At 46.1% G+C, this 22,807-nt stretch overlaps 1 protein-coding gene across 3 annotated transcripts in view; it reads right to left on the reverse strand.

Moving 5' to 3' along the window:
- IAH1 (isoamyl acetate hydrolyzing esterase 1 (putative)) overlaps positions 1-21,033 on the reverse strand; it is a 46,384-nt gene extending 25,351 nt beyond the window's left edge. Inside the window, exons 1-4 of one of the 3 annotated variants that reach the window (XM_040348626.1) lie at positions 20,931-21,030; positions 12,992-13,135; positions 3,040-3,108; positions 51-103 (exon numbers count right to left, since the gene is read on the reverse strand). In XM_040348626.1, the coding sequence (XP_040204560.1) occupies positions 51-103; positions 3,040-3,108; positions 12,992-13,123 (254 nt within the window). In that variant the 5' untranslated portion in view covers positions 13,124-13,135; positions 20,931-21,030. Of the gene's footprint in view, positions 1-50; positions 104-3,039; positions 3,109-12,991; positions 13,136-20,930 lie in introns of all 3 variants that reach the window. The other 2 variants (XM_040348627.1, XM_040348628.1) reach the window with 2 other exon arrangements.
- Positions 21,034-22,807: the final 1,774 nt, after the last annotated feature.

Below are 22,807 nucleotides of genomic sequence, written 5' to 3' on the forward strand. Positions count from 1 at the left end.
ATAACAACTTTGTGGAGAAGAACATGAAATTCATGAATGATCCAACTCACCTTACAAGTTTATTAGCCAGGGTCGCTCCCCATCCATTCGCTTCAAAAGCAAACTAAAAGGAGAAAATGATCAAATGATTATAATTTTACAGCTGCTGTCTGAGGCTACATGTAGCAGAAGGTACATAGTGACAGGTACCTGCACAGGGAAGGGTAACCTCTATGGGCCTGACGATCAAACTAGTCTGAAAGAAAATCTCTGTGCTGCACAAAAGCCACTTGGCTTCGTCATGGCAAATCAAATACTGAAAGGGAAGAGCTGGCCAATGGGCGGCAACACAACCAATCTTTCATAATGAGCTCTAACCTATACTGAGGGTGCAGTCCGATTTACAGCATGCCGCCAGTTTCTAGAGAATTAAAGCAAAACGCCAGTTTTGGGGATACAAAACAATCCTCAACGGGTCAGTACAGATGGATTCTATAGAAAGTGTTTTAGCAAACAATAGATCAAACTTGTACCTGCTTCTGCTTCAGAGATACTAAAGCTGGCCATACATGTAACAACTGGGCTAAAATGGGGGAAATACACATTCCCCCATCCATGCTGCTGGCTATTGTATTTAGACAGCAAGCACCCCCGACTGGTCAGAATACCCCAACTCAGCTGATTGGCTGCAGTCATTGTTTGGCCAATTTGATCCACCCACCTCCTTCAATTTCTCAGTCAAACTTTGTTAAACCAGATGGTGTCAGCAGAGCCACCCACAGCTTCAGTTTTGGCCAATTCACAGGAATCAGCCAAAATCTGAGCTGTGCGATCAGCTTTAAACTAAGGCAGGCCATAGACAGCGCAAATTTCTTTCCTTGGCATGTCTAAGAGATCCAGAAAAAACGGGCAGTTAAAGTTTTATACATATCTCAATGTTTGAGCCTGAACTCTACAGATTCTTGATTTTCCCTACTGGACACCTGGGGCCAGATTCACAAAGAGATACGACGGTGTATCTCTGTCTTATCTATGCGCCTGATTCATAGAATCAGTTACGCATAGATATGGCTAAGATCCGACAGGTGTAACTGTGTTACACCGTCGGATCTTATTTGTAATTTAAAAATGGCGCGGGGGGTGTTCCTGCTGATTTACGTTGAATATTATGTAAATCAGCGAGATACGCGAATTCACGAACGTACGCGGACCCGACGCAGTGTTGTTACGACGTTTCCGTAGCGGCTTTCCAGGCGTATACTTACCCCTGCTTCTATGAGGCGCAGCCAATGTTAAGTATAGCCGTCATTCCCGCGTCGATTTTGATTTTTTTTACGTTGTTTGCGTAAATCGTTCTGTAATACGGATGGACGCCGTTTACGCAAGCGTCGAAACCACTGACGTCCTAGTGACGTCAGTAGGAGCAATGCACGCCGGGAAAATTCACGGACTGCGCATGCTCATTTAAATCGGCGCGGGGACGCGCCTGATTAAAATAGTACACTCCCCCTAGCCGCGGAATTTGAATTCCGCCGGGGGATTTGCGATACGCCGCCGCAAGTTTGGAGGTAAGTGGTTTGTGAATTACCCACTTGCCTCTCAAACTTGCGGCAGGGTATCTTAAATCAGATAGATCACGCGGATCTAAAGATCCGCTGATCTACCTGAATCTGGACCCTGGAGTCTATTTATAAAATGTGCTCTCAACGAAAATCCTTGTAATGTGTCTAATATGTTTTTTTTCTATGATCATCAGCTCCATCTAGTGGCCTTAATTCAGTATTTCCTGATTGAGGTATTTCAGGAAAACAGCATTATGGCCACTAGATGTAGCTGATAATCATTAGAAAAATATATATTTACACACATTACCAGGATTATTCAGGGTGGCTGAGCAAACGCTACGCACAGCAAAAATGTTTTATAAATGGACCCCTTAAAGCAAGGGTGTCAAACTCAATTTCATTGTGGGCCGCATCAGCATTTTGATTGCCCTCAAAAGGGACCGGTTGTATCTGTAAGATTAGATGTCCAGCGCATCCCCTCCCCTTTACATTAGATGTCAAGAGCCACCCCACCATCAGAAGTTGAGTCCCCCACTCTCCCTTACATCACAGTTCCCCCCCCCTCTTTCCTTATGCTGCTGCTGGGAAGACGCTGGATGCATTGCTTGAAAGCAAAAAGTAAGGGTCTGGAGTAGGACCAGAGGAGGGCTGGAGATCTCCTGTAGCTGCAAGAGAGGTGCTAGGGCCACATGAAATAGCCTGAATGGCGGCATTTGGCCCGCGGGCCTTGTGTTTGACACCTGTGCCTTAAAGTGTATGCTGGGACAATAAATAAATAAAAATCGTGTACAGTAGATCCCTGCAATACAGGTGCAAGGTTTGTGCAAAGGTCCCCTTTATAAATTCTGCAAATACAGAAAAGTACCCTGTGATCCTGACAGAAATCCACTTGGTTCCTAACTTCCTGTTATGTACTAACAATGCTGTTCCTGCTGCACTAAAATATCAAGCATTTGCCAGCTTTTCCTAAGGTTTCTTCTGCCGGATTTCAGAACTGCACCCCCACTGCGCAGCAGGGCCATCTTAATAGCATCATGGGCCCCTGGGCAAAGTAATGCTCTGGGGCCCCCTACAATGATGCCAGTGCAGGTAAACAGACATCAAGTAGGTAGGAGGCAGACTGCCTCCCTTGTGTATCTATCACTCTCAGTATCATCATGGGGCCCCCAATTTTGGGGCAGCGTGGGCTCAACGACCAGATGCTTTGGGGAAAATACAGGGCCCCCCGTGCAGCTGGGGCCCCTGGGAAGTGCCCAGGTGTGCCCTCTCATTAAGACAGCCCTGCTGCACAGGGGACTACTACAAAGGTAGGTTTTTCTAATCATGATGTCCACTTACCCTCAGCTGTCTGTGTATCTGGATCTCTTTGACATATGCTTACCATTAAAAGGTAACCTCTGTGTACGCATTTTACAATGACATGCATTGCCCAGGTATGTGACAGATTTACTTCAAGTGTGAACAACAAATCGAGTAATAAGAAACATCAACTTACCTGAGTGATGGAATCTCCAAACAAAACCACACGAGGCCAGGAAATCATGGCAGATTTTACAGTGGAGGTCTAAAACACAGATTATATGCGATTACAGAAACTGCAGGACAAATCACATGCATTTCTTAAAGAGTAACTCCACTTTTGTTGAGAAGAAAACATTCCCCCCTGGGTGATCTGTGTACAATACAAGGAGTTTAACAAACTTTGTTGCAGATTCCTAAATTGTATTCGGAAGAAAAGCTGTTTCTCTGTGTCCGTGTGCAAAATTAATCTGTATGGGAGTGGTTTTATAATCATCAATCAGCTGCTGCACCTGCAGGGCTTTAAAGCAGAGCTCCACCCAAAAATGGAGCTTCCGCTTTTCAGAACCCTCCCCCCCCCTCCGGTGTCACATTTAGCACCTTTCGGGGGGGAGGGGGGGTGTAGATACCCAAGACAGGTATTTGCACCACTTCCGGGAATACGGTACTGCGGCAGACACGCCTCTACCCGCTGTTTCTGGGAAACACACTGTTCCCAGGAGAGAGCGGGGACCAGTGATGGCGCGGCGCGCTACTCGCGCATGCGCAGTAGGGAACCGGGCAGTGAAGCCGCAACGCTTCACTTCCTGATTCCCTAACCGAGGATGTCGCCATCGCGGGCACGCTGGACAGGTAAGAGTCCATTTTTTAAAAGTCAGCAACTGCAGTATTTGTAGCTGCTGGCTTTTAACCGCTTGCCGACCAGCCGTCGCAGTTTTACGGCGGCAGGTCGGCTCGGCTCGGCTGCGCAAAATCACGTATTATGTGATTTTGCATTTCAGCCACTAGGGGTGCGCGATCACCGCCGGGCACACGCGATCGCTCGTTACAGAGCGTCAACCGGGAGCTGTGTGTGTAAACACACAGCTCCCGGTCCTGTCAGGGGGAGAAATGACTGATCGCATGTTCATACAATGTATGAACAGCGATCTGTCATTTCCCCTAGTCAGTCCCCCCCTTCAGTTAGAACACACCTAGGGAACATAATTAACCCCTTCCTCACCCCCTAGTGTTAACCCCTTCCCTGCCACTGACATTTTTACAGTAACCAATGCATTTTTATAGCACTGATCGCTATAAAAATACCAATGGTCCCAAAAATGTGTCAAAAGTGTCCGCCATAAGGTCGCAGTACCGATAAAAATCGCTGATCGCCGTCATTACTAGTAAAAAAAAAAATATTAATAAAAATGCCATAAAACTATCCCCTATTTTGTAGACGCTATAACTTTTGCGCAAACCAATCGATAAACGCTTATTGCGATTTTTTTATGTAAAAAATGTAGAAGAATACGTATCGGCCTAAACTGAGGGAAAAAAATCGTTTTTTTATATAATTTTTGGGGATATTTATTATAGCAAAAAGTAAAAAATATAAAAAAAAATTTCAAAATTGTCACTCTATTTTTGTTTATAGTGCAAAAAATAAAAACTGCAGAGGTGATCAAATACCACCACAAGAAAGCACTATTTGTGGGGAAAAAAGGACGCCAATTTTGTTTGGGAGCCACGTTGCACGGCCGCGCAAATTGTCAGTTAAAGCGACGCAGTGCCGAATCGCAAAAAGTGGCCCAGTCATTGACCAGCAACATGCTTCGGGGCTGAAGTTGTTAAAAAAAAAAAAAAATTGGCGGAACCTCCGCTTTAAAGAGGAAAGTGGTAGGGTCTGCATCTCTTTAGATGTGATTTCCCCCTTGGACGTATCCCACCAAAAATGACATTCCAGAAATCTGACTTAGTGCAGACTCCTGGGACAAACAGTAAACCAATCACACACGCAGGAAATTATGTTTCTGGGGGGTGTTCTGTATGTGTACAGAACAACTCCAGGTAGCCATATTGCATTGCATTTTAGAGAAAAATTACAGCGGCTGCAGATTAAAAAGGAATGGACGTTTTTAATAACATTCTATTACAATATGACTTGCTTTACAATTGTATAGGCTATATTAGAGCTGCACAATTAATGGTTAAAAAAATTGTGATCTCAATTCAACCCCCCTCATCATCTCTATTGCAGTTTCCCGATTCTTTCATGTAACAAGAGTAGAGACTTCTCCGCTCACTCAGCTGTCACAAGAAAAAAAAAATGGGCAGTCTGCCAAGTTTTTAACAACATTGTCTGTGCTACCGTGTTTCCCCGAAAATAAGACCGGGTCTTATATTAATTCTGGCTACAAAAAACACACTAGGGCTTATTTTCAGGGGATGTCTTATTTATTTATGGTATGTACAAAAAAGTTTCTCCCCCCTGTCAGCTCTGGAGTCAGCATTGTGAAATTCTGTAATCCCAAAAATAAACCTTTGTTTAAAGACCTTATAAAAAGATGTAATCCGTTCTGTAAAAAGATAATATCATGTGCAGTGTGTCTCCTTGTGTAACTTTATTGTGGAAAATACCTTATTTGCAGTGCCGCTCACGTGACCCGCTGGAGCTCTTCTTCCCTACTCCAAATACTGCAGAGGGAGGGGCCAAGATCCTCAATGACGTCAGCCCCACTCTGAGTACTGCAGTGGGTAGGAGCTTAATAAAGTTTTATTGAAAAAAAAAAAACAGCTGACATCAGCGGGAGAAGAGCTCCGGCGGGTCACGTGAGCGCCGGAGGTATTTTCCACAATAAAGTTATAAAAGGGAGACACACTGCACATTATATAATCTTTTACAAGGACTTTAACTAGGGCTTATTTTTGGGGTAGGGCTTATATTGCAGCCATCCCAGAAACTCACGCTAGGTCTTATTTTTGGGGTAGGGCTTATATTCGGAGAAACAGGGTAGTAGATAACTAGAAACATTGTAACTCTTCCTTCTTAAATCGAGGGGATAAAACTTCTGTGTGTAAATGCAGGAAGTTTAACCACTTAAAGTCTAAAGCCATTTATGACACTTGTTTCTAACAAAGTTAAAATCAGTATTTTTTGCTAGAAAATTACTTGGAACTCCCAATCAGTATATATATGTAGCGCCCCCTTACTTTCAGTATGGGCACTACGCTAAAGTTAGTGGGGAATGGTAGAGTTAATTGCTCCCATTCACAATTTGTTAAATTATGGGCTGTTGTCATTCCTGAACTGTCTTGTGGGTCAGTCTGCGCTCCAGGAGTGTTGTTTCCACCCCTGGGCGACAGGTGGCGCTAGAGGGGTTCTGGCAGAGCCACTTTTCCCCAGCAGCCAATTAGAGGAGTTTTCCCTCGCGGGGCATGCTAGGGAGGGGTATATCTGTGACGGATGCCATCTTTATTGGTTCTTCCCGCGGGTTCCAGGTGCGACATCCACCTTTAGGGTGCGCGCATCCAACGGACCCCGGCGATGGCCTTCCAGGCCGGGGTCGCATGCTACGCAGAGCTACATATGGCTGAGAGGGGCCCCAGTGACTTGCTGGGTCCCCCGCTTTACTGAGAAGATCCCAGGCTGGGTGCCGCTCGATTGGGGGGGTCGGCTTGAGGAGAACCCGGAGGCAGGTTGTCCAACAGAGCTTTAGCGAACAAACGGGGATCTGGTGACTGGAATGCTGACAGGTACTCTTTACTGTCATCCGGTGACCTATGTTCAATCTACTGGGAGGATTCGCTCAATTCGTCCATTTAGCTCATTCAAGTAATTGGTCTGTGGCAGAGGCCTGTTCCTCCCAGCAACACTAAGTGACACTTCGGCTGCCAGGCTTGTGGCAGAAGTCTGTCCGGGGGCACTTCACCCACTCTGGCTAGAGTGGCGACGAATGGTGACTACAATTATGGTGCTACTGAGAGCAGGATTGCTCTTTCTATATCCAGGCCTGATACCGCAAAGTTCTCTATCGCTTCATCAACCTTTCCTTCCTACTGTATGTTGATGTTGGCTATGTTGGGCCTGAAATAAAGCATTTGAAAACTTCCTTCACGTACTGGACATTCGCTCACTACTTTATTCATCAGCTACACCCCTAGACAACTTTGAGGTAACTTAATATGCCGATCCCAACAACAAACCAGCGGCTCCTTCGGGGGTAGTGCTACACACATATATACATACATACATACATACATACATATATATATATATTATTTAGCAGAGACCCTAGGGAATAAAATGGCGATTGTTTCAATATTTTATGTCACACTGCATTTGCACAGTGGTCTTTCAAACACATTTTTTGGGGTAAAAAAAAAAAACACTTTAATGAATTAAAAATAAATAAAAAGAAAACAGTAAAGTTAGCCCAATTTTTTTGTTTAATGTGAAAGATGATGTTACGCCACGAGAATCGTGATCTATCTTCTAAGCAAAAAAAAAATAATTGTGATTCTCATTTTAGGGGTAAATCTGTTTTTTTATTATTTTCAGCATAATAATACAACACATATAAATATTAGGCGTCTATATTATATGATGGAACATATTAATAAATATTGTTTCATATTTAGTAAAATTTTAATTCTGTAACATCCCAATGAGTTTGTCTCCTATGTCGGACGGTTAACAGTGTTCGACATGGAGAAACAAGGAGAACTGAGAGAACATAAAGTAGTAGAGCCATTGCTGGTCACTATAAAAGAGAGAAAGAGAAAAGTAAGGAATAAAAGAGGAAAAGGAGGAAAAAGATGGGTGGGTGAGGAGGGAAGGAGGAACCGAGAACCGAGTGGGCCTTGACGTCTTAGTTGTATAAAGAGCATGAGGAACTAGAATTAGGGCTGAACTTGAGGTTTTAGCAATGTCTTCAAGGAATCAGAGGAAGAGTAATCAATCCATAAGAGCCATAAGGTCCTGAATTTATTGTAGGTGTCAGAATTTAGGGCCAACATCTCCTCCATTCGCATGATATCATTAACTAAAGAGACCCATAGGGACAATGGAGGGGTGGAGGTAGATTTCCAGAATAGGGGCATAAGTTGCCGCGTGGCCGATAGAAAGAAACGAAGCAGACTATCTTTTTGTGAAGCTATGGAACCAGGTAACATGGATAGTAAGGCTATTTCCGGTGACGGCGCCAAGGGTCGATTATAGAGTGAACTATATATGGCAAAGACCTGAGACCAAAGGGGCTGAACGGCCGGACATGCCCACCAAATATGGAGGTAGCTACCGTCAGGAGAGCCACATCTCCAGCTTACCGGGGGCATAGATGGAAACATATGTAAAGAGAGAGGGTCCCTGTACCATCGAGAGAGGAGCTTAAAGTTTTTCTCCTGAGAGTAACAGGAGACAGAGGATTTGTGTGTGAAGTAGTACGATTTCTGCCAATACGTTGAATGGAGTTCCTTTCCCAGATCCGTGGACCACTTCCTTGTGTATGGAGGAGGCTGATCATGTATTAGTGCGTGTAGCATTGTGTATAAGGAGGAGAGCAAGTGTCTAGGTGTTTCTGAGAGAGAGCACAGTCGCTCTAAATCCGTTAGGGGTCTGTGAGTCTGGGACGAGGAGAATAGTTTAGAACAAAAGGAAGATAAGCGTAGGGTCGTGAGCCAGTTATGATGGTCCTTAGGTAATATGGGGGAGCCAGAAGTGGGATGTATAAATGAGCTCGCTACGGGCCAGGTAGGGCGGGAATATGGGCCCACTGTGTAAGAACCTAGTCCCTGAGGTAGTCCGGGGTGGTCGAAGAGGGATGTAAGCGGTGATGGAACAGTGGATAGTAAGGAAAGTAGTCCCTTCTTATACCAAAGCTGTAGGGCAGCAGTTGTCAATGGAGAAGCATGAGAAAGTAATTGTAGGTCATGTTCATAACCCCAAAGCAAGGCTCGCAAATCAAAAATGGATAAGTCTTGTTCTATCATGGTGGATGCTTTAAGGAAGGGACGGGGAAACCATTCCAGCACTCTGGATATCAATGTAGCCTTATGGTATAATTCAAAGTCAGGTAGACCCACCCCTCCCCGATTCTTGGGGTATGTAAGTAGAGTGTGACTGATGCGAGACTTGCTATGGTGCCAAATAAAACGTATGGATATAGAGCGTAGGGAGGAGAAAAAACTTTTGGGGACAGAAAAGGTACAAAACCCTCACCAAGATTTACCACAAAGCGATCTTTAAAGCCAAAAAAGAACACTTAGCAAACACCATCTCAAAAGCCCTAAACTGTCCACGGGAACTTTTTAAACTAGTCGCTAAAACTATGAACCCCTCCTGCTTGGAGCCCCCTGCAAGTGAGACACAAGAATTCTGTAATGAATTATCTGACTTTTTTATCGACAAAATCGAAAAGATTCGGACAACAGTACAACAGAAAAAACCCATCAACCCCACTCAGATACAGCAAGAAGAAGCAATCAACATAAATAGTCCACGATCGACGAATTTCGAGCTGGTCCCAATTACCATCGATACCACAAAAAACATCATCGGAAGCCTTCGAGACAACACATCACCAAACGACATCATCCCTACAAAACTCTTGAAAGAATGCACGGACATCCTGGCACCCATCATAACGCACATCATAAACCAATCGTTCAGGGAAAGGAATGTTCCGAGCACCCTTAAGCAAGGCATAATAAAACCCCTCCTAAAGAAGCCCAACCTCGATCCCAAAGACCCAAACCATCGCAGACCGGTAACAAGCCTGAACACCATCTCCAAGATCATGGAGAAAGCAGTAGTACAACAGCTTCAGTCCCACCTGGACGACCACAAACTCCTAGATCCCCTACAATCAGGTTTTCGCCCAGGCCACGGCACAGAAACGGCTCTCCTCAAGATATGGGACGACGCTCTCGAAGCAGCAGATGACAGAGAATCCTGTCTCCTAGTGCTGCTGGACCTTCGTGCAGCCTTCGACACGGTAGATCACAACATATTGCTCAGGCGACTCAAAGAAGTAGCAGGAGTCTCTGATGCGGCCCTACCGTGGTTTGCATCTTTCCTAGAAAATCGCACTCAGACCGCGAAACTTGGAAGTTTTACATCAGAAACACGGACCATTACATGCGGAGTCCCGCAAGGATCACCACTCTCACCTGCACTCTTCAACATCTACATCCGCCCGCTCCTCAAAATCATCAGCAAACAGGACCTGCGCTACCACTCCTATGCGGACGACACACAGCTTTACCTTCGAATCACCAACAAAAAAGACCAATTTCATGAACTAGGAAAGTGCCTTACACTGATCGACAATTGGATGACGGAAAGCTCCCTCAAACTCAACGGATCCAAAACAGAACTACTCACCCTTCACGCAAATAGGAAATCCATTTCCAGGACCACATGGACACCACCCACCATCCTCGGACAAACCATCGCGCCAAGCAATAAAGTCAAAAGTCTCGGAGTCATCTTTGACGCAGACATGACGATGGATGCACAAATAGGATCAGTCGTCAGCGGTTCTCATCATCTGCTCCGCATGCTACGTAGACTCATCCCCTTCATCCCGGAAGAGGACACAGCAGTAGTGGTTGGAACAATCATCAACTCACGACTCGACTACGCAAATTCCCTCTACTTAGGACTACCGAAATAGCAGATTACACGTCTACAAGTCGTCCAGAACACAGCAGCCAGACTGGTAACGGGTAAAAAGCCATGGGAACCAATCTCCCCGGCCTTGAGGTCCCTCCACTGGCTGCCCGTACAGGACCGGGTGACATTCATGACTCTCTGCCTCACCCACAAATGTACACAGGGTAAAGCTCCTCAATATTTAAGTGAGAAAATAAAACCCTACGTCACCCAGCGCGTGCTCCGATCAACCAACCAAAACCTTCTCCAAATCCCCAAATCTCGCTACAAATCTAAGGGAGAACGTAGATTTTCGGTCCAAGGACCACGGCTCTGGAATGCTCTACCCACGACCATCCGCTTGGAGGAAAACCATCGGGTTTTTAGGAAAAAACTGAAGACCCACCTCTTCTGAAAGACCTGTACAACTCTGGAAGCCAGCGCCTTGAGGCGATTAAGTTCGCATTTGTTGCGCTATATAAGTTTCTCACTCACTCACTCAGTAATTTAGGAAGCGTGTCCATTTTTAAAGTGTTAATACGACCAAACCAAGGAATTAGGGAAGAATTCCAGGTTTCTAATTCATTCTTTATCTGGGTCAGAAGAGGAAGATAATTGAGGGCATAAAGTTGTGATAGATTTGAGGGGATCGTTATACCTAAATAGGGGATGCCTTTAGTACTCCATTGGAAGGAAAAATGTGCCTGTAATCTAGTGAGGGTTGTATGAGGGAGGGATATGTTCAGGGCAATAGTTTTGGACATATTTAATTAAAAATTACTAAAACTCCCGAACCTACGAAATTCATGCAACAATGAGGGGAGAGATATATGAGGTTCTTGAATGTAGACCAGCAGGTCATCTGCATATAGGGAAAGTTTGTGTTCAGCAGACGGTGTCCAAATCCCTGATATGGATACATTCTGCCTGATGGCTTGGGCCAAGTGCTCAATCACCAGGACAAAGAGTAGAGGTGACAGGGGGCAGCCTTGACGCGTACCGTTTGTTATCTGAAAGGGTGCGGAGGAGGAACCATTGACCAGGACAGAAGCAGAGGGGCGAGAGTATAGGCCCATAGTCTTGGATATGAAAGCGGGGCCCAAGCCTAGCTGTAGTAATGAAAGACGTAAAAACTGCCAACTGATCCGGTCAAAGGCCTTCTCCGCATCAAAAGACAACAAACAGGCCTTTAGGTTACGGCGTTGAATGTAAGAAATCAGGTGTATGGTTTTAGTCGTGTTGTCCCTGGCTTCACGACCAGGGACAAAGCCCACTTGGTCTTTATAGATGATTGAGGGTAAAAGGGGTGAGAGGCGGTTGGCTAAAACCTTGGCGTAGAGCTTAACATCTATGTTAAGAAGCGATATTGGTCGGTAGCTATTGCACTGTGAAGGGTCCTTGTTAGGTTTGGGTATGAGTGAAATGTTAGCAGCTAGGAGATTACTGGATGGCAGATGATCGTCGTCAATAGAGTTAAATGCAGCGGACATAGAGGGGGTCAGGGATTCGGCCAGCGATTTGTAGAACCTAGGTGAAAACCCATCTGGGCCTGGGCATTTGCCAGACTTTAACCCTTTAATAGTGGTAAGGAATTCTTCCACCGTTAGGGGGTTATCCAAAGCCGCAGCCTGTTCGGCAGTTATCTGAGGTAGGGCTGTTTCTGAGATATATGTCCTCAAGTCGGATGGACTAGAGTCCCCCGATTTGGATAGCGGGGTCTGCGATGGTAGGTTATAGAGGTCGGAATAATAACGCCGGAAGGCGTCTAGAATACCCTTTGTGTTGTAAATTTTTTGTTGGTCATTAGTATGGATATGTTGTATGGGACGACGTGTGGGGTGGGGGTGAAGGGTTTTCGCCAAATGTTGGCCACATTTGTTGGCAAGGAGATAATGCCTGTTACGTCCCCGGTCTCTGGCTATCAGCGAATTGGTGTCAAGGAGACGGAGAAGCTCTCTACGAGCGTTGGAAAGATCAACATACGTTGCTGGGTTCATATCGTGTTTGTGTGTTGTTTCGAGTGTATGTATAACAGACAGTAGCTTGGAAATATCTGCATTCCTGGCCCTCTTAAGTCGGGAACCATGTTGTATGAGGGACCCCCGAATTATGCATTTAAGGGCCTCCCATTTAGTGAGAGGGTTAGTGTCATCCGAACAGTGATCTTGAATAAAATTTTGAATCACCAGCTTAATGTCTGCTATGCATACGGAGTCAGTCAAGAGGTTGTCATTCATACGCCACGAGAATGATTTTTTCAAGGTTGGGGGTCGGGCCAGGCTGAGGTGGGCATGGTCAGGCCAAAGTATGTTGCCTATAGAGGTCTTAAGTGGAGTGTCAAGTAACGATTGGGAAATCAAGAAGTAATCAATGCGACTATAGGAGTTATGGGCTACAGAATAGCAGCTGTAATCTCTCTCAGAAGGATGTTGTACTCTCCAGATGTCAACCAATTGTGCAGAGTGCAGAAGTGATTTTATGTGTCTAAGCGCAGTGTGAGATAGGGAGGATTTACCTGAGGAAGTGTCCACGGATGGAGAAAGGGCAACATTAAGGTCGCCACCAAGGATGAAACAAGGACCGCCAAAAGAGAGTACGTTTTCCAATACCCTCGACAGGAAAGCCCCCTGATCCAGGTTCGGTCCATATATATTAGCCACTGTAAAAACAGAAGAGTTAGATTTCAATTTAAGGAACAAGTATCGGCCTAAAGGATCAATAAGAGAATCTAAAACCTGGGGGTGAAAGGGATTTGTGAAAGGCTATGGATACCCCTCTGGATCTAGATTGTGGGTTTGTACTATGATACCATTGGTGATATTAAGGGTTAACAAATGTCGGGACTACCGAGCTACGAAAGTGAGTCTCCTGAAGTAACAAAATCTTGGTTTTCGCTTTCTGGAAATGGTAAAGGATCTGGCTGCGCTTTTCAGGAGTATTGAAGCCCCTGCAGTTATAGGAAGATAAGGTGACAAGTTCAAGAGGCATCACTATATCATAAATAGAGGAGGGTCCCAAAGTAAGTCTAAGGTGACATCAAGGTCCGCTCGGTCCAAGTGGAAGTAGAAGAGAGAGGGAGGGGGAGGAAGGCAGAGAGAAGGGGGAAAAAGGAGGAGCGAGAGCAAAAGAGAAAGGTGAGCGCCAAACCCAATAAGAGAGGGGTCAGGGCATCGGTGTCACAGAGGACAAAGGTTAACAGGCAAGACAGAAGTGAGAGGATACACAACCGGCCTTCAGGTGGCGGAGTTGAGGTATGAGCCAAAAAACAAAACATTGCTAATATATAAAGTAGATTATAGCTAAAAAAATGAAAACAAAAATAGAAAAATACAAATGCAGTGCTCGTGTAAGCACTGTTGGATCTAAGGGGGGAAATGTAGTGTGCACATGGAGTGACCCCCGGTCCCGGGACGCTCATAGGCGTAATAACTAAATCTGTATTAGGTGAAAATATTGAAGAAGAAGAAAAAGCAACATATAATTAAAAACAGATCAAAAACAGTTATAACAACGGGGCAAACATCTTCATCTTAGTTTCCAACGGTCCCGTAAAGGAACTCATACGGCTCAAATGGGCAGCCAGATCGGTATAGAACAGTGATAATTTAAGAAAAAGTCAGGACGGTCCAGGACAATTGGTCTCAAAGACCCCAAGTGAAAAGGGGTTTAAGTCCCGTGTTCAAATAGAGGCAATCAACTTCAAACCAAGGCATCAATGGGCGAATAAGAAGAGCTATACACGAGTTAGTCATTTGGTGATCTAGGGCGTTTCACGTCTCTGGTCATTTGCCATTGTGGGTGAAAAGGGAGACCAGGAGTAGTGGTAGGAAGAGGCCAGTCAGGCAAGGAAACCTGAGGTAGTTCTAATGTGCCCAGGAACCGCGGCAAATCTCCAAGGGTGCGGAAAAGGACCGTCTTCCCCTTGTGTTGAACTCTCAGTTGAAAAGGGAACCGCCATTGATATTTGATGTTCCTCTCCTGTAGAAGGGAAGTGAGTGGTTTAAGAGCGCGCCTCATAGCGAGTGTTTGACGTGAGAGATCTCGGAATAACATAACAGGGATGTCATTCAGACGAATGGAGGCTTGTGTACTGGCGGCTTTCATAATCGCTTTCTTGACTTTGTTGAAGTGCACTCTGCAAATTGTGTCGCGGGTGAAGGAGGCGTCAGGGTTCCTCGGGCCCGAGGTCCTGTGTACTCTGTCTAGTTCAACGGGGGTAACTTTAGGTTGTTGGAGAAGCTGATTAAAGATGGTGGTGACCGAATCGGTCAAGTCCTTGTGTTCAACCGTCTCAGGTATACCGCGTATTCTGATATTGTTTCTGCGATTTCGGTTCTCAATATCATCCTGATGGTATATAAGTTGTTGTATCATGACAGTGTGGGAATTGAGCGTCTCCTCATGCAATTGTACGGTATTGTAAATGCCGTCAGAAGTGTTTTCAACATCTTCTATGCGGGTGCATAGATCTCTCTTTAATTCGTTGACCTCCGTACGCCATTTTGCGGCCTGCGAGACCTCCGGAAACACCGGACTAAAGTGCCGCGATCAGCGGAGAGACCGTACCTCCTCCTGGATTCGTCCAGATTCGCCTACGCTGCAGTCCCGGTCTAGATAGGAGGCGAGGAGACCCTGCAGACCGGCAGCATCACTGTGAAGGCCAGCGCTCCATATACTGAGGTGATCAGCGGCCATCTTGGCACACCCAAATCCCTCCTGTTACGTTGCCTTTCCTCCTATTCTGTGCCTGCACCCTTTGTCTCGTCAGTGACTCACTGCCAGCCAGGATTTTATCACATAAACTCGGGATCTGAGGTCTTGGCTTTTTTCCCTAAGGCCCAGAGGCCATCTTGCTACACCCACTACCTATGCCCTTTCCTCCTCACTACCCTGCACCACTTCATTTTCTGCTTAAACTTGCATATACTCAAGGGGTAACCTTCTGGTGACATCAACCTCCGCTGTCTGATCCCCGGCCTCTTTGCTCCACCACTACTGTGCCTTCCCCGGACCTTTTAGATGGCCATGTCTCTTATCTGACCTCCATACACCAGGATACGCAAACCTACATGATATAAGTCAGATAACGATATCCTTGGGCCTGTTTTAAATTTTATACCGATCCCCTCCCCCTCTGTAAGAGTTCTTGTATCGCTCCTAAAAACTTTCTCTAAGGAGACGTGACTGTGCTTATGGAGTCGTAAGTCGCTTCCTGCGATAACCCCCAGTCTCATTACCTCACGCGACCAAAATTCCTGCATCTCTATCTCCACAAATACCGAAACGCCTCAATGTGTAAGAGCAAACCCAAAGATCTTTCTAAGCCCGCAGGCGACCACATACCAGATAATTTAAACAGATTCGTAACCCGCTCCTCTAAGACCTTCCACAGCCAGGGACAATCCAGGATGTCGACGGCTCCTCCGTCTCCGACCCATTCTGAACCAGCCGATGCCATGCTACTCTCCAAGGACCACTCTACCTCCTTCACCAACCTCACACCACTCTCCGTGGGTCCTCATAACCCCCTCCACCCATCTCAGACGTCCCTATGTTGTGAAGATGGGTGGGACATGGATGCGTACCTTCGCTCTCTTCCCACTAAAGATGACTTTGAAAAATGTGTCTCTCGCATTGAGAAAACGTATCTTACGGAGGTCAACGAATTAAAGTGATTCTTATTTTAGACAGAACCGTGCAGCTCTAGCAAATAATATTTTTTTTCCCATGAAAGGAGTTACCCTTTAAAGTGGTTGTTAATCCACATAGGGAAAAAAAAGACCTGCAAGACAAAAGCATAATGAGCTAGGATGCATAGCATACTAGCTCATTATGTAATTATCATCTCAGATCGAAGCCCCTGCTGCGGTGCCCGTATACAGCACTGGCCGGTGACATCACTCCGGAGTTACTTTTGGGTATCATGGGCTCCGGCGATGTGATTGGCCGGATCCGCGATATCATCACTCTTTCGTGCATGCACGTGGGAGCCGTCGGTAATGGCACACTCACTGAAGCAACGGCACATACGTGCCGTTGCTTTAGTGCACATGCCGATGACGTTAGCACATGCAGATACAGGGAATATCTCCTAATCCATGCAGGTTTAGGAGATATCCAGGGTAGCTACAGTTAAGCCTATAATAAGGATTGTAAGCGTTTACAACCACTTTAAGCTCCCCATACCCTCTTCAGTCGTTTCTTTCAGCCAGCAGCCTAAACAATAAAAACTGGACTGATTCCCCAATTCACACACTATGTGGATGGAGGAAACCTTCCTGCTATGCCATTGTATTCTTATGCCGCGTACAGACGGTCGTTTTTTGTGATGAAAAAAAACCCGACGTTTTTCAAACTTCATTTTAAAAAACGACGTAGCATACACACCATCGTTTTTTCCAAAAGCTCTAGCAAAGCACGGTTACGTTCAGCATGTACGACGGCACTCTGTTCCATTCAAACTCGCGTCCTAACTTGCTTCTGAGCATACGCGGGATTAAAAACGTTGTTTTAAACGTTGTTTTAGCTACACACGGTCATTTTTTATGACACAAAAAACTACGTTTTGAAAAACGACATAAAAAATTGAAGCATGCTCAAATTTTTTTTTTGTCGTTTTTCAGAAGACATAAAACGACGTTTTCCCCACACACGGTCATTTTAAATGACGTTTTTAAAAATGTTGTTTTTTTTTCATCACAAAAAACGACCGTGTGTACGCGGCATTAGAATGGAGGGACTCCTCTGCTGTCAGAATACACTGATTAGCATTGAAGTCACTGATCGAATGAATGGCTTTTATCTGACAGGAAAGTTGAACAGAAGTTAATCGGTAGTTTGAATTTTGTTCAACTGCAGTGGCCACAGATGGATCGCAAATTGCATAATGTATGGCCTGCCTTACTTGTTGGTAGATTGTAACTTAAAGCTTTACTAAACCCACAACAGTAAAATCAGTGGCCCAGATTCAGGTAGATCCGCGCAATATTTGCGTGGGCAAAGGACAACGATTTTTGCTCTGCGCCCACGCAAATATTTCGATTTGCCCGCGATTCACGGAGCAGTAGCTCCGTAAATTGCGCGGGCGCTATGCTAATTAGCCCGGCGTAAGGGCGCCTAATGTAAATGATCCCGCCGGGGGCGGGAATCATTTAAATTAGGCGCGCTCCCGCGCCGAGCGAACAGCGCATGCTCCGTCGGGAAACTTTCCCGACGTGCATTGCGGCAAATGACGTCGCAAGGACGTCATTTGCTTCTAAGTGAACGTGAATGGCGTCCAGCGCCATTCACGAATCACTTACGTAAACGACGTGAAATTTAAATTTCACGAGCGGGAAGGGCGGCTATACTTTAGCATTGGCTGCTCCTACTATTAGCAGGAGCAGCCTTGCGCTAAAGTCGCCGTACGGAAACTCCGTACCTTGCGTGCGCAGGGCCCGCGCAACTTTTGTGAATCGGTGGTAGTATGCAATTTGCATACTATACGCCGATCACAATGGCCGCGCCCCCTAGCGGCCAACGCAAGAATGCAGCCTAAGATATGAAGGCATAAGGAGGCTTATGTCTGTCATATCCTAGGCTGCAGTCCGCGTAGCGATGTTCCTGAATCAGGGGCATTCGCTACGCGGGAGCAAAACAGCTATTGCGCCGCGCAACCGGCGCAATAGCTTCTTGAATCTGGGCCAGTCTGTATATGCAGCATATAGCATGCTTGTTATACTCACTGTGGAACTTAAGGGGTTAATCCTCTGCATTGTGTAAAAAGGCTGTGTTATCCTGTATGCACAGACCCTCCCCCTCCTCCATTGTCTATCTGGGGGAAGGACAGCTAACACAGGCAGGGTAGCTGAACTGCACATGCTCAGTTGTGTCTTTTACACTGAAGAGAATATTTACTTGTTCTCAAAGATAGCCAGGTCACAGGATTTTGACATCACACATGTGGGCGTGTATACAGGCTGAAGTGGAAATCTCCTCCTACCTGAACTCTCAGCACTGGAGAAACTGTACAATTTATCACTGACCGTGGTATACAGATCAGTCAAAAAGTTATAGTGGCAATATTTTTAAAATAAGATTTATAAGCCGTGGGCACTGGGGGGGTGGGGGATGAACTATTTTTATATTACTGGGTTTAGTAACACTTCAATGAAAACCTACAGTATACTGTACTTACCCCATCTGCAACCAGTACTAACTGGACTAACGTACACAGCATACCCTGGGACAGGTCTTCCTTTCCCCCTAGCAGAGCACACACTCATCCTCTTAGTTGTCTTGTCAGTCATCACTGCAATGGAGGCTCTCAGACGTGGCTCACACTAGCCTTGCACCCATTCTGGTGCTGATACTAATAGCTAGATTCACAGAGAGTTACGGCGGCGTTTCAGTAGATACGCCGTCGTAACTCTGAATCTACGCATAAATTTAAGCGTATTCTGGAAACCAGATACACTTAAATTAGGCTAAGATACGAGCGGCGTAAGTCTCCTACGCCGTCGTATCTTAGGGTGTATATTTAGGCTGGCCGCTAGGTGGCGCTTCCGTTGTTTGCAGCGTTGAATATGCAAATGAGCAAGATACGCCGATTCACGAACGTACGTGTGCCCGTCGCAAATAGTTACGCCGTTTACATTAGAGATACGCCGGCGTAAAGATAAAGCTGTTCCCTAGGTGGCGCAGCCCATTCAAGGTATGGACATCGGAACAGGCCTATCTTTTTACGTTGTTTGCGTAAGTCGTACGCGAATAGGGCTTTGCGTAAGTTACGTCACGTCGTAGGCAGTGTTCGACGTATCTTAGGCATTCTATCCGACGCATGCGCACTGGGATTCTTTCACGAACGGCGCATGCGCCGTTCTTAAAAAACGTCAATCACGTCGGGTCACCAGTCATTTACATACAACACGCCCCCCTGTTCCTCATTTGAACTAGGTGCGCTTACGCCAGCCCATTTACGCTACGCCGCCGTAACTTAGGAGGCAAGTGCTTTGTGAATACAGCACTTGCCTCTCTGACTTACGGCGGCGTAGCGTGTATGCGATACGCTACGCCGCCTCAACATTAAGCAGTCTATCTGAATCTGGCTATAAGTATTTACACAAGTACTTGTCCTCGTACAAATGCTCTGATACTAATGCCAATACCTTCAGACTCAGTTCACATATGTGCCGGCCGCTTTGCCGCACAATTTCGTTGAGCGGTCCAGGTGCTTTTCCAATGCAAATTGTAGTGTATAAAATTACAAATCACACCTAAACTAGACTGAAATCACACAGGACTAAGGCTGCATTCACATCTAGGCGGACGAAATCGCGGCGTTTTGTCGCCGCAAATCGCGGTAAAAATAGCGGCGTTTTGTACCGCGATTTGCGGCGACAAAACGCCGGTATTGTCCGCCTAGATGTGCCCCAAGATGACCCCCTCTATGGAGATGATTCCCATCTCCTAGCCGAACGCTCGAAGACGCCTGAAAAAAAGGTCCGGGACCTTTTTTCACGCGGCAGGCGACAGGCGTCCGGCGTGGAGATGTGAACCATCTCCATAGAGGGACATCTGTTTTCAGACCTCTGGCGGCAGCGGCGTAGCGCTACAGGCCTAAAAACGCCTAGGTGTGAATGGGGGCTAAGGATGAGCTCCGGCGTGTTCGCATAGAACACGTGCAGAGCCCGCCAGGAAGTGAGCCCGGCGCTGTGCTAATCACAGCCAGAGAGACATTGTCCCGATGCTCGGCTGCAGGGATCGTGAAATGTCTCCCTGGCTGTTATTAGCGCAGCGCCGTGCACACTTCCTGGCGGGCTTCTGCACATGTTCTATGCGAACACGCCAGAGCTCATCCTTACACAGGACCCTTTTTTTAAATTGCACTGCGGCTGGCCCGCACATACACTATATTACCAAAAGTCTTGGGACACCTGCCTTTACACGCACATGAACGTTAATGGCATCCCAGTCTTTGTCAGTAGGGTTCAGTATGAAGTTGACCCACCCTTTGCAGCTATCAGCTTCAACTCTTCTGGGAAGGCTGTCCCTCTTTTCCTGTTCTGGTGACAACGCATAATTTGGGATTTTCTTTTACTTTCAGTTTTGGTAACAAAGTTAACCAGGACAAATAGAGGGTGAATCTTCCTAAAGGGGACAAAGACAGCAATACAAACCTGACAGGTGTTCTAATCCCTCTCCACTTTATCCAAAACTAAAAAAATAATTACAAGTTTTGCCTTTAGTTATACTTTAGAAGGAAGAGAGAGATTCCTGAGTGTGACGTGTGTATAGCTCCGGTCCCCCCACCCTACAATACAAAGAGCTGGGAGGATTGCTATGTAGATCAGTAGTGATAGTGATCTGCTGACAGTGAGCTCCTGGACCTCTATGGCTCCTACACACATACAGCCCAATCACTGATTTCAGCAAATGTGCTTTCATTAGAAAGGCAGACAAACACACAGACTCACAGTACACACAGGGAAGCAGGCAGCCCGGCTGTAACACCAGACAGGGGGGAGGGGAGGAAGAAGTCATGAGATCAGATCCCTCTACAAACCACTCCTCCCTAGCAGAGTCCAGCAATCCATACATGTCAGGCAACCAGGAAGAGCGCCATCTGGTGGTGTCATTTGGATATAGACATGGCTATACAAGTTAAATGTGCTCTGCATGTTTGTCATTGTAAATTTCACACAGTTCGATTGTTGTCAGGGGCTCATCTGTTGACAGACTGTTGTCCTAAGGCCCCATTCACACGGACGGATCGTTCAGGTCCACCTGTCAGTTTTGACGGCATCCCTATGGAGCGTCGGATGTCAGCGGAGACATGTCCGCTGACATCCGACCCTATCCGATCCGCTAAAAACAGACGTATGGGGGCACGTCCCCATCCGTCCATGGCGGATCGGATTGGGTAAGATCTGATGAAAACGGACATGCTGTCCGTTTTCATCAGATCGCTCCATAGGAGACAGTGATGCCCGACCAGCCCCTCCCCGCTCAGTGAGCACAGTAAGCAAGTGGTTAACATCCAGACATGGTGAAGACAACTTGCTGAAGTTCAAACCGAGCATCAGAATGGGGAAGAAAGGGGATTTAAAGCGGGAGTTCACCCATTTAAAAAAAAAAAAAAAATCTCCCCTTAGCTTCCTGCTCGTTCGGTCTAGGGGAATCGGCTATTTATATTAAAATATGAGCAGTACTTACCCGTTTTCGAGCTGCATCTTCTTCCGTCGCTTCCGGGTATGGGTCTTCGGGAGCGGGCGTTCCTTCTTGATTGACAGTCTTCCGACGGTCGCATCCATCGCGTCACTCGTAGCCGAAAGAAGCCGAACGTCGGTGCGGCTCTATACTGCGCCTGCGCACCGACGTTCGGCTTCTTTCGGAAAATCGTGACGCGATGGATGCGACCGTCGGAAGCCTCTCGGAAACCTGTCAATCAAGAAGGAACGCCCATTCCCGAAGCCCATACCCGGAAGCGACGGAGAGGATGCGTCTCGTAAACGGGTAAGTACTGCACATATTTTAAAATAAATAGCCGATTCCCCTAGACAAAACGAGCAGGAATCTAAGGGGGAAAAGTGCCCTCTAAGGGTGAACCCCCGCTTTAAGTGACTTTGACCATGGCATGGTTGTTGGTGCCTGAGTATTTAAAAAACTGTTGATTTTTTGTAATTTTCACACAAAACCATCTATAGGTTTTACAGAGAATGGTCCAAAAAAAGAGAAACTATCCAGTGAGCAGCAGTTGTGTGGATGGAAATGCCTTGTTGATGTCAGAGAATGGGAAGACGATTCGAGATGATAGAAAGGCAACAGTAACTCAAATAACCACTCGTTGCAACCAAGGTATGCAGAATACCATCTCTGAACGCACAACACATTGAACCTTAAAGCAGATGGGCTACAGCAGCAGAAGACCACACTGGGTGCCACTCAGCTAAGATCAACAAACTGAGGCTTTAATTTGCACAGGCTCACCAAAATTGGACAATAGAAGATCGGAAAAACATCTGGTCTGATGAGTCTCGCTTTCAGCTGCGACATTCAGATGGTATGGTCATTTATTTACAGATATCTGTGAATGATAAAACTACAGGTCCCGTTTGCCGCTGTGGCAAATGATCTTGTAGTTCTCAATGAGTTTTCTATTGACGATTGCACACTCATAGGGCCAGATCCTCAAAAGAGATACGCAGGCGGATCTGCTGTTCCGCCTGCGTATCCCTGTTTCTATCTTTGGAACTGATCCACAGAATTTACGTCGTTACGTCGATCCTCAAAGCTTTTTTTAGCGTTCTCTACGTCGCCGCTACATTAGTTTCCCGTCGCTTAGTTACACTTT

The sequence above is a fragment of the Rana temporaria genome, chromosome 4 (genome assembly GCF_905171775.1).
Source record: "Rana temporaria chromosome 4, aRanTem1.1, whole genome shotgun sequence".
In the NCBI taxonomy this organism is placed as follows: domain Eukaryota; kingdom Metazoa; phylum Chordata; class Amphibia; order Anura; family Ranidae; genus Rana; species Rana temporaria.